This window comes from Balaenoptera acutorostrata, chromosome 13 (assembly GCF_949987535.1).
Source record: "Balaenoptera acutorostrata chromosome 13, mBalAcu1.1, whole genome shotgun sequence".
Classification (NCBI taxonomy): Eukaryota; Metazoa; Chordata; class Mammalia; order Artiodactyla; family Balaenopteridae; genus Balaenoptera; species Balaenoptera acutorostrata.
This window is the reverse complement of record NC_080076.1, coordinates 14,156,442-14,173,501: the sequence shown is the minus strand read 5'-3', so window position 1 is coordinate 14,173,501 and position 17,060 is coordinate 14,156,442. Positions and strand designations below refer to the sequence as shown.

The window sequence follows — 17,060 nt, the reverse complement described above, 5'->3', positions numbered from 1 at the left end:
AACGCATATCAAAACAAAGCCGCTATGAATCTGCCTAATTTCAAAGTGAGTACTTATACCTTTGCTCGAGTCCACAGTGGAGTGATAAATGGCCAACCTGCAAACGCAATGAGTCCAGCTGTAAGCATATAGCGGTAGAAAAAACTGAGAACCTAGTAATGCAATCCAAAGAAGAAAGGGAAAATGAGGTCATTTCAAAGGAGTTACATGTGTATGAAAGAGACCTGAAAATGTGGTAACGTGGTAAATTACTTACTAATACTTCAACTCCCAGGATAAAGAGTAACAGGTATCCAACAAAATGACTTGGAGGGAAGGTCAACAGTAATGTGACCAAGCCTTGAATAACTGGAAATCTGTTTAACAAGATTATTTATAAAAAGATTATTTATAACCTATATTGAATATAAAAAAATTAGTTCTCATATAGTAAAAAATAAAAATTTTGTGCATAGAAATCAGGGAATTTTCAATTCATAGATTTTTCAAAAACTAAGATAATCTCCAACAGATTTGTTTCAATGGCTTTACTTACCTAAATCTTTTTTTGAAACCTAGTATTCTAGGAAAAATATAACTTCTGAATTAAGTTGATAATGATCACATTAATTTGCTTGGTTTTTTAATAAACATTAATGACAATAAATGAGTCTTATTGGATCTTAGTTTAAACATGGGCACATACAATTACAGATACAACATCAGAAATAAAATACAATAAACCCAAATGAATAAACATAGAGAACACTTTAAAAATTCACTAAAGTTAATTTTATATTGAAATCTCAACTGTCTTAATAAAATAAAGGTACGTTTTCCTAGTCTAGGTAGAGAAAATCTTAATTGCACTTTTTCACTGGGTGAAATAACCTATTCCAAACTCAATTTAAGATGTCACTAATTGTACACTAATTGTAATTAAATGTGAATTCATAACCATTAAAAATGTATTACTGGGGGCTTCCCTGGTGGCGCAGTGGTTGAGAGTCTGCCTGCCGATGCAGGGGACACGGGTTCGAGCCCTGGGCTGGGAAGATCCCACATGCCGCGGAGCAACTAGGCCCGTGAGCCACAACTACTGAGCCTGTGCGTCTGGAGCCTGTGCTCCCAACAAGAGAGGCCGCAACAGTGAGAGGCCCGCGCACCGCGATGAAGAGTGGCCCCCGCTTGCCGCAACTAGAGAAAGACCTCGCACAGAAACGAAGACCCAACACAGCCAAAAAAATAAATAAATAAAATTAATTAAAAAAAAAATGTATTACATACTTGAGTCCTTTTTACATTTCATCACTGGAAAAATTTTTTTAGCATTGGTAGTGCATTATTAAGTAGGCAATTATAAAAAGTCAGTATCACTTGGTTTATAACCTTTTTCTGATTGAAAACAATGGTTACATAATGTCATCAAAACAATTAAGGTGCCATGTTAGGAAAGAAAAGCTAACACCAGTCAAAAGGAGAATGTTTCTTTTGTTCTCAACAGTGATGATTTTGTAAAATCATTTAGATTATTTCTACAAGAAAAGTGAATTTTTATGTTTTATTTTCTTTATAATCTATCAAAAAGATAAAGATAGAACACAACATATTTTCAAAATCACTCTCTCCTTAAAATTTAAATGTATATGTGTTCTTCATAAATAGAACATTTAATAATTCAGGAGGGAATTTTGGATAACACCTTTCATTCTAAAACTTTTTAAGCCAGAGCAAATGACATTAGGAAAAAATCCAATTTAAGTATGTACATCCAACAACCCTATTCCTTTCAAATGGAGAAGTAACAGTCTGTTCTTTTGTCAGTGTCTTTTTGCCTTGTTTTTAAAAATGTTAACATTTAAAATATTTTAATATTAATTTTTATTCTTCATATTAAGAAGAGGTGGTCAAAGCTGGAGGTAACAAAAATTAGAAAACACATTGTGTCATTGCAACATGCTCGCCAACCCTGACAACACCCTTATTCTGGGCTGTCATTCCCTGGTCTGCTTTCGGCGTCTGGTTTGCTCAAAGGATGCCCAAGACTAAGTTTAAATTCTAGATTACTGGTGCAAATATAGAAATCAACACAATCTGTAACATGACCCTCGCTGCCTGTGAACGTGAACCAGCCCAACATTTTAGTGATTTTCTTTTAAAGTGCTTATAACTTGCATGAGAGCTCTACCTCTGATGTTTTCTACAATGATAAGAATCCATTTCAAGTCCAACTTGTGAGCAAGCACTTAAAGGTAGAACCACAGCATACAAGAATAATCTCCCCTAACCCCTGTAGGTATACATTACTAGATTGGATTTAATTGCGAACTTTCATTCATCTAGGTTTACATGATAGCTGGGAAAGGAGGGGCAAAAATGTATAGAACAAAAGCATGCAAATTGCTTTGTGAAACATGAAGATACACTGGAAACTGGGATGAAGAGACAAATTCAAAACGTAAGTCACTCCTGACATAGTACAATCCATATTAATTATTTAATTTTTACTCCAGATTTTTCTTATAAAAGATAACACAAAGAAGGGAATGAGGCCAGTGCTACCTCAGGGCAATCAAGATGAAGTCAAAAGGGAAAAGTAAAATAAAAAGGATGTTTAGGGAATTCCCTGGAGGTCCAGTGGTTAGGACTCTGCGCTTTCACTGCCGAGGGCCTGGGTTCAATCCTGGGTTGGAGAACTAAGATTCTGCAGGCCTCAAGGTGCGGCCAAGAAAAAAAAAAATGCCTGTTTATATGCAACATTTATGCTGCTATGAATGAAATGAAAGGGCTTGGAGATTTGAGGGTATTATAATTATCTTTCATGACTTATGTTACAGAAATCTAATGCATTTAAATACAGATTTAACTGTCAGTGAAGTGAAAAACAAGACCACAAGATGTGTTACTTACTCTCTCAGAACCGCATACCATACGGGCAGTGGCAACAAGCAATATATGTAGTAAGTCCAGGGACAGGCTTGAATCAGCAGGAAAAGTGCTAGTAAAACGCCAACAGCTACAAAACCACATGACAGGAGATGGCTTGGTTTCTGAAAGTTAAACAAAACATTGAAAACACTCCAAACCCATGCTACTTGATAGGTTTTTAAAAGAGATTTTATAAAATGAAGAAAATACATTACTTTCTTTCAGTGATTCTATAACTATATGATTAATCTAAGAACTGCATTTAAAAAAATCTGTCATTGGAGAAGCACATTATAGGAGAAAAAGCTGGATAGCCTGGAATTGTTGCAATTAGGTAATTCTCAATTTAAAATGACTATGCTCCTAAAGTTTGTTTGCAAGTAACTTGTTCGGAACTCTGGACATATTTCTCCTTAGTAACAATTTTATAAATGTTGATTGAGTTCACTGACAAGCCCACAAAAGCCCATTTAATCTACAACAAACTGTGGGACCTAATCTTCATTTGGAACAATGATTCTATCTATTCAAACTTCAACTTGACATGCTGCCCACGCTTCTCTCTCCATCACCCAACCACAGTAGGTTCATTCAGTCATATCTTCTCTCCCAAACACCTGCCAAACAAGAAAGGAGCTCCTCCATGTAAATCACCAGTGACGGCCTCCACAGGCCGCGGGTGCTCTGGGCCAGGAGTAATGCTGCGAGGGTCAGGGACAGAAATGCCAATGATTGGGACAAGAACACACTTACGGAAAGCTGTGATGCTAAGAGCGCACAGGAGAAGAAAACAGGACTGGAGGGGTCACACGGTGCTCTCCTGCCTCCGTGCCTTGTTTTCTCTCTCTCTGTTTCCCCCTTGACAGGGCTGGAGGGGTCACACGGTACTCTCCTGCCTCCGCGCCTTGTTTTCTCTCTCTCTGTTTCCCCCTTGACAGGGCTGGAGGGGTCACACAGTACTCTCCTGCCTCCGCGCCTTGTTTTCTCTCTCTCTGTTTCCCCCTTGACAGGACTGGAGGGGTCACATGGTACTCTCTTGCCTCCGCGCCTTGTTTTCTCTCTCTCTGTTTCCCCCTTGACAGGGCTGGAGGGGTCACACGGTACTCTCTTGCCTCCGTGCCTTGTTTTCTCTCTCTCTGTTTCCCCCTTGTTTTGCTACCCAAACTAAATAAGGTGAGAATTAAGAATTACCTTCTGGAGTAGGGGAGGTTAGGGAGGAAAAGCAAGAGTTTTTTTCCCCTTTATAATTCCTCCCTCTGGCCTAAAATGTCACCAGAAAGGAAGTAAAGAAGCAAGAATAAACTAGGGCAGAGTTGTAAAAAGGAAGGTGAGACATAGCATTGTGATTAAGAGTTTGGAGCTACACAGATCAGAATTCAAATCCTGGCTCTGTCACTTGCTCACTGTATGACCATGAGCAAAGTACAAAACAGATTCTGAGACTTAATTTTACCCCATCTATAAAATGCGAAGAATAATTCCATATCTATTTATCAAGGCTAGTAATGCTTAAATGAGATTATGAAAAGAGCTTAACAAAATGCCCAGAATATTACTACTGCTTAATAAATAATGGCTATCATTATCACCTTTATTTTTCTTCTCTCCTCCTCTGCCTCTCTGCATTAGTCCCAAAAGTCACTACAGAAACCTCTCAGTGACTAGCACTGGAAATGGAGGCCCCATAGCAAGGCATGGAGGAAGAAGGAGCAGGTTTCTAACAGACATGGACAGGTAGAGTCTCTAAAGCCCAAGGTGCCTGAGGCAGGGATTCACTTTAGGAATTGGGACTGGTTTCACATCACTCTGAGGGTAGTAAAATAATAAGAAAATAAGTTTAAAGAGCACCTAAAAAAGACACTCGAGCGATTTTCTAGAGTCAGTACAATATCATATAATTATCCAATCCTTTGACACATAAAGTAATCGACATTACAAATAAACATCTACTTGTAGGAAACCAAATCAAAAAGAATTCAGTTCAGCTAAAGTAAAAATTGAAAGGATTTTACATAACAGGAATGGGGAACATTTCCTACCTCATCATCATTAACTCCCTGCCTCCCCAGACCCTCCAAAAAACACCTGATGATAATGAGCCATGCTGTGTGCATTGTCATCACTCCTCCATCCAACTAACAATGATTACGTCGCACAGTCTACACCATGCTCAGTACTAGGTGCTGGCCTATGAGGAGTTTAAACCATACAGGTGGAGATGGAATCCTGGGACTTGGTTTAAGGGGTTAACATTTTGTGATTTCCCTAAGCAGTGAGAGAATAAGGGAAGCATGTGGCAAAATAAGGATATTCAGTTCTAAAGCAAAAGACATCTGAACTACCAAAAGCAAAGGAGAAGAGTAGATAGAAGTTAAATGCAGAGTTCAATTAGGAGGAGCTATGGCAAATTACCTTTAAAGAGAATGTTCACTGCAGAGTTGTCTGTAAGAGTGATAAACCTGTATAATCTGGGGGACACTGTCATGGAGAAGTGACAGAAACTTTGGAGTCAGACCTAAATTTAATTCCAGCACTGCTGTTCTATTTGCTGTCAATTTGACTAAACCATTTAGCTTGTCTCAAGCTGTTTCCTCATCCGGCAGTGGAGGGTAGAATTTGCTGCGAGCTCATCTCTCACTCCCCCCGGGCCCTCTATAGTCTAGCTGTGTCAGTGACTTGCAGCCCTTCCAAGAAGCCATGCTACCTCACTCCTCATCTGGCACATGCTGCTCTCCCTGCACCTTCTTCCTTTTTTCTATTGGGCTATCCGACTCACCCTTTAAGATTTGACTTTGGCAACAACTACCTCGGTGAAGGCTCCCTACACCCCAACTGCAAGCATCATGTTCTAAAGCGTGCACAGCTGCAATCATCTCACCCCCTAATTGCTCTCCAAGCCTCCCTTTGGTTAACGCTGTAGACTTCTGGCAACTTATTCTTCCTCCAGATGCTGACACTTCACTAGATTATAAACTCTCGCTGAAGAAGAATCAGAATGTTTTGCAAACAGAACCAAAGGGTTCAAAATACTTTTAATAACCTCAACTGTAATGGTCAGTTTTACGTGTCAGCTTGGCTAGGCTACAGACCCTGGTTAGTTATTCAATCACATATTAATCTAGGTGTTGGCTGTGAAAATATCTTGTAGATGTGATTAATGTCCATGATCAGTTGACTTTAAGGGAGATTATCCTGAACAATCACGGTGAGCCTGATTCACAAAAGGCTCTAAGAGCAGAACAGAGGGTTCCCTGAAGAAGAAACTGTACCTGTGGAGTGAAGCTTTCGCTCCTGCCTGCAAGTTCCAGTCTGCCCTTCCTGATGGCCTGACCTCTGAACTTAGGACCGGCCTAACTAGCCCCACAGTCACATGAGCCAATTCCTTACACTAAATTTCTTAATACAGAGATCGTACTGGTCTACTTCTCTGGTTTAACTCTAAGTGATAGACCAGCTCTTCACTAAATAAAGTCTAAACTCTATAGTCTAGCATTTGAGGCCTTTGATTACTTCCATCTAATCTATATTATCAGTATTATCTCTCTTTTTTTTTTAATTTATTTATTTATTTTATTTATTTATTTTTGGCTGCGTTGGGTCTTCCTTGCTGCGTGTGTGCTTTCTCCAGTTGCAGTGAGCAGGGGCTACTCTTCGTTGCGGTGCGTGGGCTTCTCATTGCGGTGGCTTCTCTTGTTGTGGAGCACGGGCTCTAGGCGCGCAGGCTTCAGTAGTTGGGGCACGAGGACTCAGTAGTTGTGGCTTTTGGGCTCTAGAGCGCAGGCTCAGTATTTGTGGCGCACGGGCTTCATTGCTCCGCGGCGTGTGGGAACTTCCCGGACCAGGGCTTGAACCCTTGTCCCCTGCATTGGCAGGCGGATTCTTAACCACTGCGCCACCAGGGAAGCCCCAGTATTATCTCTTATTAGGCCCTTGGACAAACCTCCCAAATTCCCCCCGAACTGAACTATTTATTTTGAAGGCAGCATGGTATAGAAAGAGCATGAATTTAAGTATTAGAGTTCAAGGACACCAGTGTGTCCTTGAGGAAAACATTTATCTCTCTGAGCCTAAATTCTCCCATCCATATTATGAGAATCATAACCATTAAATTTAGGGTAGTATTAAGCTTAACTGAATAACACATGTACAACACCAAGGACAGTCCTGGAATAGTGCAGTTTAATAAATATTACTTATTATCCCAGCATAAAAATACATCTTCCCAACTCTGCCTCTATTTATGTTATTCAATTTGCTTTAATTCTTATCCTCTCCCTATATTCTGACTGTTAAATTTCCACCAAGACTTATTTTTTCCTGTTATCATCACCCTAGCTAAAGTGAGATTTTCTTTATTTAAAATATGAGTCATTGTATCACATTCACTTAACATTTTATATTAAAGTTGTCAAACATTTGTTGTCTTATGTAATATAGCGTAGTATATGACCTATACCTGATAAGGTGGCTATGTGTATACATCTCTTACATACTTTATTTAATTTCAAGCTCCTTGAGAAGCTTGTAATTTTGTATCTGAATTTTGTATTTCTTGGTGTATCCTATGAAGCATCTAGCAGTGTGCTGTATACACAAATATTCTCTGCATTATCAGATTAATGAATAAAGAACTATCAGCTGTGAAATCTGCTGACACAACAATCTAAAGACATCATATCCCTTCTCAATAACCCAAAACGTCAAGACAAATACCAAACGGCAGTGTTTGGCATTAGACTACTCTGGACTCAAATCTCAGTTCCTCCACATTCCTAGCTGAATGGCCTTTTGCAAATTACTTAAATAGCTTCAGTTTCCTCTTTTATACAGAAAAATTATAATGCCTACTTCCAGCACTGTTTAAAGTGGCAAAATAAATTTCAAATATCCAGCTGAATGCCTAGTTATATCCTCCACTAAAACACGTTTGTTTTTGTCTCTTTTCCTACCACGTAAGAAATGATTTCTACTCTAGCCAATTTCACATACATTCAAAGAATGAAAATTACTTGGGGTAAATTACTTAAGATGCATTATAGCATTATAACAAAATGGAATAAATACTACTGCTCTTCCTTCCATTACAGAAAAATAAAGTATAAAATTGAAAAAAGTTACCACTGGAAATGTCTGCAGACTATTATTATTAATAATACACCATTCAGCTATATTACTTTTTAGAGGATTTGGACATGGTAATAATCATTAGAGAATGAAGTAAAGGAGATGGAAGAGGCATATTATCCCTGGTAAATGACAGTAATATATTTTAAAAAAGTGTTTTAATATAGTAAAACCGCATATGTACTGTTATATTTTCTCAGTTGTATGAAGTATTATTAAAGCGCGGGGTTTTTTTGGCATTGAAAGTACAGTAAACTAGGGACTAATTCTTAAAATGAGGATATATAGAAAGTTCTGGAAATCTGTATTTAAGAATTTTATAAAGATGAAAAAGGTAAGGATAGTTCCAGAAAAATGTATATTATTTTAAAAGGAATATTTTGAATAAGTGATTTTATTTCTTTCCAGCTCCTAAACTTAATATCAGATAAAGTTAAATATATTGCTTTGAAACTGTTTTCTGATCACCTGTACTGTAGAAAGATACGGAATACTTATAACATGCTAAATAATTATAAAAATAAACAGAAAAACAACACAGTTAATGCCATAGGCAAATGTAAATTACACAGCTATCTTTATAGCCTCTTAAGTTACAGGACCATTATTACTGATACACCCTTTTCCCAACTAAAGAAACAGAGATTACTGAGAAAAAAAGACCCAGTACAACAAAAGCAAATGAAAGAGTTAGTTTAGTACAGCATGTACATTATATGAACTCACTGCAGTTAATTTGATATAATTTCTTTCCTTAGTCTTATGATTTTACACCATCATCTGAATCTTCATTATACTTTCTGAACATACCTTGACTTCTTTACTAACACCTCTGGTAAGGTTGCAGTGAGACTTGATGATCAGCAAAGAAGCATAAGATGTCCATCCCACAAAACCAAGAACGACATTGAAAGCCAAAAAGAATCTGTCATAAGTGTGATAATAGGACAATCCTTTCAATGCAAGATTAATCAGCTCCTTGCAAAGGGAGACCTATGGAGAAAGAAAAATATAACTCGCCACATGCAAAGACAAAGACAATCTAAGTTTCAAAGGAAGAAAAATTATTAAAGTAACCATAGATGATTGATCAAAAACAGATTTTGATTGTTCAAGGATCTTCTTGCAAAGTATATGAAAAATTCCTGAATAAAATAAATTTCTAAATCTTGATAAGAAAGGACATTTAAAATGCAAACTATCTATGAGATGTGCAATGATTTTAAATGATTCTGAATGATTCATTTTGTGGAAATTATCTTCAAATGACACATGAAAGAAATGGTTCTCTAATATAGGTCCCTGATAAGAGATGCCAACATTTACATTTTTTGACTTTCTCATATCAGATTACCCAAATCAGTTACAAAACATTATTAAAATAGCTTAATATTTTAGTGGAGAAGAATAGCTTGCCACTGTAAAGCCATAACAAAAATAAGCATTAGAAATGCCATCATACTACTTAGGCAATTTTAGAAACCAAAAATAGAATTCTTTCTTACTTTAAAATTATATGACCATTTAAAACAGAGAAAATTAATGAAAAACGTGGTAGGGTAGGAGTTGGGAAAAGTCAGAGCTTCCGTATGAACCATTATATTTCTAATAGTGTGAAGCTAATTCTAAATGTATAGATATGTCATGTTCTAAAATATTATGCATAAATAAGTTGGATGACAGAAGCTTGGAATATACTTTCTCATTACAGAGAACAGCAATTGTTCATTTCCAATGTTAACCTAAAAAAATTTACCTATAACATTACCTGAAATAAGAGAAGTATGTCCATGTGGATAAAGCAGCTACTTAGGAAATTTAACCCTTCCTTAAAGGTTCAGGAAAGCTCCCTGGCCTGCCCACTTTGCTCTCCATCACCATACTTGCCCCTCCCCATACCTGAATGATCAGCTATTTATATATACAAGGCCTGCATACTTACTGCTTCATCATACTTTTTCTGTTTTATATAAGATCTTGCTTTTCTTAAAATGTTGATCTGTTTAGAATCAGAAAGCGAGCTACAAAAGAAAAAAAATGCTTTAGGTTTAAAATGTTTCTTCATTTCAATTACATTTTTTCTTGGTTCTTTGCTTAATTGAAAATAAAAGGATGGTGAAAATTGAGAAAAGAAAGAGAGAAAGAAGAAACAAACAAACTCTGAGCCAAATTGTATCACTGCTGGTTATCTGAACTCTTCCAAGAAATAACTTATAACTAAATTTGGTTTTCTTGACTCAAAGTTTCAACTGCCAAACTCCACTTATGACAGTCATACAATACATCATTGGAAGAAATGTAATGCTCTGGCTAACACAGAAATTCTGATTAAATCAATGTAATTAATGGAACAACAAACAAGTGGTCTGAGTTACAACACTCAGCTCTCTCATGCTCATGGTAGACACAACAGACAGGGCAGATACATTACGGTGCTTTGTACCCTTGAGCCAGACAGGGCCTGACAATTTTCATTATCAAAGAGATCCGAGCAGAGCTTAACCAACAATTAAAGTTAGTGAATAATTTGAATCTATTTGCTATTTTTGTATTACACCATATACTTTTTTGGTTTTCCTATCTTTCATTTCTCTTTCCACCATTTCCCTGTCCTTGTTTTACCACAGTAAAAACCTTAAATACAAAGGAGAAATACACCTAATACTGCATAAGTAATTTTTAAATAAGTATATTTAAACACAAAATTGAATATATACTGCTTAACTAGCATCTACATTCCTAAAGTGAATACCTTTACATTTTAAAAGTGTAAAAAAGTTATTTAAGGATATATTAGGTTGGATCATTTGAAATTGATGTTTTTATATGTCAAAAACTACTAAATTAAATTTTGACAATTTCATATGGCTCAATAATCACTTGTCTTCTTTCTACTTGGTTTCAGAGATAAGAGATGGAGACTTTGTAGAAAGTTCATCGTTTAAGCAATGTTATTAGTTTGGGTGGGTCACAGACATCTTTCAGAATCTGAAACTTGCTCTAGAAAAATAAATAATCCAAAATCTTACATATAATTTCAGAAAATTCAAGAACCCCAGAACTCAACTATGAACTCTCTACAGTTCTATAGAGGCTTGATTAAGAATCTGTGCCTACTCCAAGGGATCCCAGATCTTTCAACTCATGGGAACCCAATCACTTTGTCAGATTGTAGGAAAATCCCCCACCCCTGGACTCAGTGGGATGTGGAAGAAAAAGGTACCAGGAAGCAGGAATACATGAAAGAAAAACAAGTTACTTCAAACTGTTGCCATGATCCAGTTCTCTGTCCTTCAGACACCACACATTTTGGAATATCTTCCTAGAAGTCTTAGAAATGGAATTACTGGGCCAAAGAGCACAGGCATTCTTTGAAGGCTACATCTAAGATAAATTTTCCAAAGTTCTATAAAACCCTTCTAAGTTGATCTTCCTTCTCCTTGCTCTAATCCACTCCACTTCCTAAAATCCTGATTACATCTTCTAATATACTTGAAATTGATATGGGTATATTATTGTCTACTTCATCAATTCTAAACTTCCTGGACTACTGATGACCATCTCCTTCTATTCTACTTAATTTCCCATTATCCCAAATATATACTCTCAGTTATAAAATGGTTAACTTCTTCATTCTTCACCTATCTTGCATTCACGTCTGAGTTATTGTTCATAAAGATCCTCCTGTCTCTGCTTTCCAAAATCAAATCTTCATCATCCTTTATGGTCTACTCCAAATCTCACCTCACACCATTAGCACTTTAGTGTGTTCTCATCATCAATTTATTTCTCTACAGTTAAATTTTAACCTTCATGAGGGCCACTAATTATTTACATTAATATCAATAATACTCAGCAAAGTGCAAAGCACATAAAATGAATCAATAAATCTTAATTGATTAAAATGCTATAAGGAGAGGAGCATCAAGATGGTGGAAGAGTAAGTCGTGGAGATCACCTTCCTCCCCACAAATACATCAGAAATACATCTACATGTGGAACAACTCCTACAGAACACCTACTAAATGCTGGCAGAAGACCTCAGACCTCCCAAAAGGCAAGAAACTCCCCACGTACCTGGGTAGGGCAAAAGAAAAAACAGAGACAAAAGAATAGGGATGGGACCTGCACCAGTGGGAGGGAGTCGTGAAGGAGGAAAGGTCTCCACACACTAGGAGCCCCTTCGCGGGCGGAGACTGCGGATGGCAGAGGGCGGAAGCTTTGGAGCCACAGAGGAGAGCGCAGCCACAGGGGTGCGGAGGGCAAAGTGGAGAGATTCCCGCACAGAGGATCGGTGCCGACCAGCACTCACCAGCCCGAGAGGCTTGTCTGCTCACCTGCCGGGGCGGGCAGGGGCTGGGAGCTGAGGCTCGGGCTTCGGAGGTTCGATCGCAGGGAGAGGACTGGGGTTGGCGGCGTGAACACAGCCTGAAGGGGTTAGCGCACCACAGCTAGCCAGGAGGGAGTCCGGGAAAAGGTCTGGAGCTGCCGAAGAGGCAAGAGACTTTTTCTTGCCTCTTTGTTTCCTGGTACACGAGGAGAGGGGATTAAGAGCGCCGCTTAAAGGAGCTCCAGAGACGGGCGCGAGCCGTGATTATCAGCGCGGACCCCAGAGACGGGCATGGGACGCTAAGGCTGCTGCTGCCACCACCAAGGAGCCTGTGTGCAAGCACAGGTCACTCTCCACACCTCCCCTCCCGGGAGCCTGTGCAGCCTGCCACTGCCAGGGTCCCGAGATCCAGGGACAACTTCCCCGGGAGAACACATGCCGCCTCAGGCTGGTGCAACATCATGCCGGCCTCTGCCGCCGCAGGCTCGCCCCACACTCTGTACCCCTCCCTCCCCGCGGCCTGAGCAAGCCAGAGGCCCCGAATCAGCTGCTCCTTTAACCCCGTCCTGTCTGAGCGAAGAACAGATGTCCTCAGGCGACCTACACGCAGAGGCGGGGCCAAATCCAAAGCTGAACCCCAGAAGCTGTGCAAACAAAGAAGATAAAGGGAAATTTCTCCCAGCAGCCTCAGGAGCAGTGGATTAAAGCTCCACAATCAACTTGATGTACCCTGCATCTGTGGTGTACCTGAACAGACAACAAATCATCCCAAATTGAGGAGGTGGACTTTGGGAGCAACGATATATATATTTTTTTCCTTTTTCTCTTTCTGTGTGTGTGTATGTGTATGCTTCTGTGTGTGATTTTGTCTCTATACCTTTGCTTTTACCATTTGTCCTAGGGTTCTGTCTGTCCGTTTTTGTTTGTTTGTTTGTTTTTTAGTATAGTTTTTAGCACTTCTTATCATTGGTGGATTTGTGTTTTTGGTTTGGTTACTCTCTTCTTTCTTTCTTTTCTTTTTTTATTACTTAAAAAAAACTTTTTATTTTAATGATTTTTTTTTTATTTTAATAGCTATTTTATTTTATCTTCTTCTTTCTTTCTTTCTTTTCTCCCTTTTATCCTGAGCCATGTGGATGACAGGCTCTTGGTACTCCAGCCAGGTGTCAGGGCTGTTCCTCTGAGGTGGGAGAGCCAAGTTCAGGACATTGGTCCACAAGAGACCTCCCAGCTCCACGTAATATCAAATGGCGAAAATCTCCCAGAGATCTACATCTCAATGCCAAGACCCAGCTCCACTCAACGATCAGCAAGCTACAGTGCTGGACACCCTAAGCTAAACAACTAGCAAGACAGGAACACAACCCCATCCATTAGCAGAGAGGTTGCCTAAAATCATAATAAGGCCACAGACACCCCAAAACGCACTACCAGACGTGGACCTGCCCACCAGAAAGACAAGATCCAGCCTCATCCACCAGAACACAGGCACTAGTCCCCTCCATCAGGAAGCCTACACTATCCACTGAACCAACCTTAGCCACTGGGGGCAGACACCAAAAACAACGGGAACTATGAACCTCCAGCCTGAGAAAAGGAGACCCCAAACAGTAACTTAAGCAAAATGAGAAGATAGAGAAACACACAGCAGATGAAGGAGCAAGGTAAAAACCCAACAGATGTAACAAATTAAGAGGAAATATGCAGTCTACCTGAAAGAGAATTCAGAATAAGGATAGTAAAGATGATCCAAAATCTTGGAAATAGAATGGAGAAAATACAAGAAACGTTTAACAAGGACCTAGAAGAACCAAAGAGCAAACAAACAGTGATGAACAACACAATAAATGAAACTAAAAATTCTCTAGAAGGGATCAATAGTAGAATAACTGAGGCAGAAGAACGGATAAGTGAACTGGAAGATAAAATAGTGGAAATAAACACCGCAGAGCAGAATAAAGAGAAAGAATGAAAAGAATTGAGGACAGTGTCAGAGACCTCTGGGACAACATTAAATGCACCAACATTCGAATTATAGGGGTCCCAGAAGAAGAAAAGTAAAAGAAAGGGACTGAGAAAATATTTGAAGAGATTATAGTGGAAAACTTCCCTAATATGGGAAAGGAAATAGTTAATCAAGTCCAGGAAGCACAGAGAGTCCCATACAGGATAAATTCAAGGAGAAAAACTCAAAGACACATATTAATCAAACTATCAAAAATTAAATACAAAGAAAAAATATTAAAAGCAACAAGGGAAAAACAACAAATAACATACGAGGGAATCCCCATAAGGTTAACAGCTGATCTTTCAGCAGAAACTCTGCAAGCCAGAAGGGAGTGGCAGGATATACTTAAAGCGATGAAGGGGAAAAACCTACAACCAAGATTACTCTACCCAGCAAGGATCTCATTCAGATTTGATGGAGAAATTAAAAGCTTTACAGACAAGCAAAAGCTAAGAGAATTCAGTACCACCAAACCAGCAATTTACAACAAATGCTAAAGGAACTTCCCTAGGCAGGAAACACAAGAGAAGGAAAAGATCTACAATAACAAACCCAAAACAATTAAGAAAATGGTAATAGGAACATACATATCGATAATTACCTTAAATGTAAATGGATTACATGCTCCAACGAAAAGACACAGACTGGCTGAATGGATACAAAAACAAGACCCGTATATATGCTGTCTACAAGAGACTCACTTCAGACCTAGAGACACATACAGACTGAAAGTTAGGGGATGGAAAAAGATATTGCATGCAAATGGAAATCAAAAGAAAGCTGGAGTAGCAATTCTCGTATCAGACAAAATAGACTTTAAAACAAAGACTATTACCAGAGACAAAGAAGGACATAATGATCAAGGGATCAATCCAAGAAGATATAACAATTGTAAATACTTATGCACCTGACACAGGAGCACCTCAATACATAAGGCAAATACTAACAGCCATAAAAAGGGAAATTGACAGTAACACAATCATAGTAGGGGACTTTAACACCCCACTTTCACCAATGGACAGATCATCCAAAATGAAAATAAATGAGGAAACACAAGCTTCAAATGATACATTAAACAAGATGGACTTAATTGATATTTATGGGACATTCCATCCAAAAACAACAGAATACTCTTTTTTCTCAAGTGCTCATGGAACATTCTCCAGGATAGATCATATCTTGGGTCACAAATCAATCCTTGGTAAATTTAAGAAAATTGAAATCAAGCATCTTTTCCAACCACAACGCTATGAGACTAGATATCAATTACAGGAAAAAAATCTGTAAAAAATACAAACACATAGAGGCTAAACAATACACTACTTAATAACCAAGAGATCACTGAAGAAATCAAAGAGGAAATCAAAAAATACCTAGAAACAAATGACAATGAAAACACGATGACACAAAACCTATGGGATGCAACAAAAGCAGTTCTAAGAGGGAAGTTTATAGCAATACAATCCTACCTTAAGAAACAAGAAACATCTTAAATAAACAACCTAAGCTTACACCTAAAGCAATTAGAGAAAGAATAACAAAAAATCCCAAAGTTAGCAGAAGGAAAGAAATCATAAAGATCAGATCAGAAATAAATGAAAAAGAAATGAAGGAAACTATAGCAAAGATCAATAAAACTAAAAGCTGGTTCTTTGAGAAGATAAACAAAATTGATAAACCATTAGCCAGACTCATCAAGAAAAAAAGGGAGAAGACTCAAATCAATAAATTTAGGCATGAAAAAGAAGTAAAAACTGACACTGCAGAAATACAAAGGATCATGAGAGATTACTACAAGCAACTATCTGCCAGTAAAATGGACAACCTGGAAGAAATGGACAAATTCTTAGAAACACATAACCTGCCAAGACTGAACCAGGAAGAAAGACAAAATATGAACAGACCAATCAGAAGCACTGAAATTGAAACCATGATTAAAAATCTTCCAACAAGGGCTTCCCTGGTGGCGCAGTGGTTGAGAATCTGCCTGCTAATGCAGGGCACACGGGTTCGAGCCCTGGTCTGGGAAGATCCCACATGCCGCGGAGCAACTGGGCCCGTGAGCCACAATTACTGAGCCTGCGCGTCTGGAGCCTGTGCTCCGCAACAAGAGAGGCCGCGATAGTGAGAGGCCCGCGCACCGCGATGAAGAGTGGCCCCCACTTGCCACAACTAGAGAAAGCCCTCGCACAGAAACGAAGACCCAACACAGCCATAAATAAATAAATAAAAATAATTAAAAAAAAAAAAAAAAAATCTTCCAACAAACAAAAGCCCAGGACCAGATGGCTTCACAGGCGAATTCTATCAAACATTTAGAGAAGAGGTAACACCTATCCTTCTTGAACTCTTCCAAAATATAGCAGATGGAGGAACACTCCCAAACTCATTCTACGAGACCACCATCACCCTGATACCAAAACCAGACAAAGATGTCTCAAAGAAAGAAAACTACAGGCCAATATCACTGATGAACAGAGATGCAAAAATCCTCAACAAAATACTAGCAAACAGAATCCAACAGCACATTAAAAGGATCATACACCATGATCAAGTGGGGTTTATCCAGGAATGCAAGGATTCTTCAATATACGCAAATCAATCAATGTGATACATCATGTTAACAAATAGAAGGAGAAAAACCATATGATCATCTCAATAGATGTAGAGAAAGCTTTCAACAGAATTCAC

General features: G+C 38.5%; 1 protein-coding gene across 2 annotated transcripts in view; it reads right to left on the bottom strand.

Annotated features, from left to right (window-relative positions):
• PIGN (phosphatidylinositol glycan anchor biosynthesis class N) overlaps nt 1–17,060 on the bottom strand; it is a 111,942-nt gene that overhangs the window by 55,335 nt on the left and 39,547 nt on the right. For both annotated transcript variants that reach the window (XM_057526991.1, XM_007192001.2), the window contains exons 14-18: nt 9,974–10,052; nt 8,842–9,024; nt 2,890–3,029; nt 257–356; nt 60–152 (exon numbers count right to left, since the gene is read on the bottom strand). In XM_057526991.1, coding sequence (XP_057382974.1) covers nt 60–152; nt 257–356; nt 2,890–3,029; nt 8,842–9,024; nt 9,974–10,052 — 595 coding nt within the window. The remainder of the gene's footprint in view (nt 1–59; nt 153–256; nt 357–2,889; nt 3,030–8,841; nt 9,025–9,973; nt 10,053–17,060) is intronic.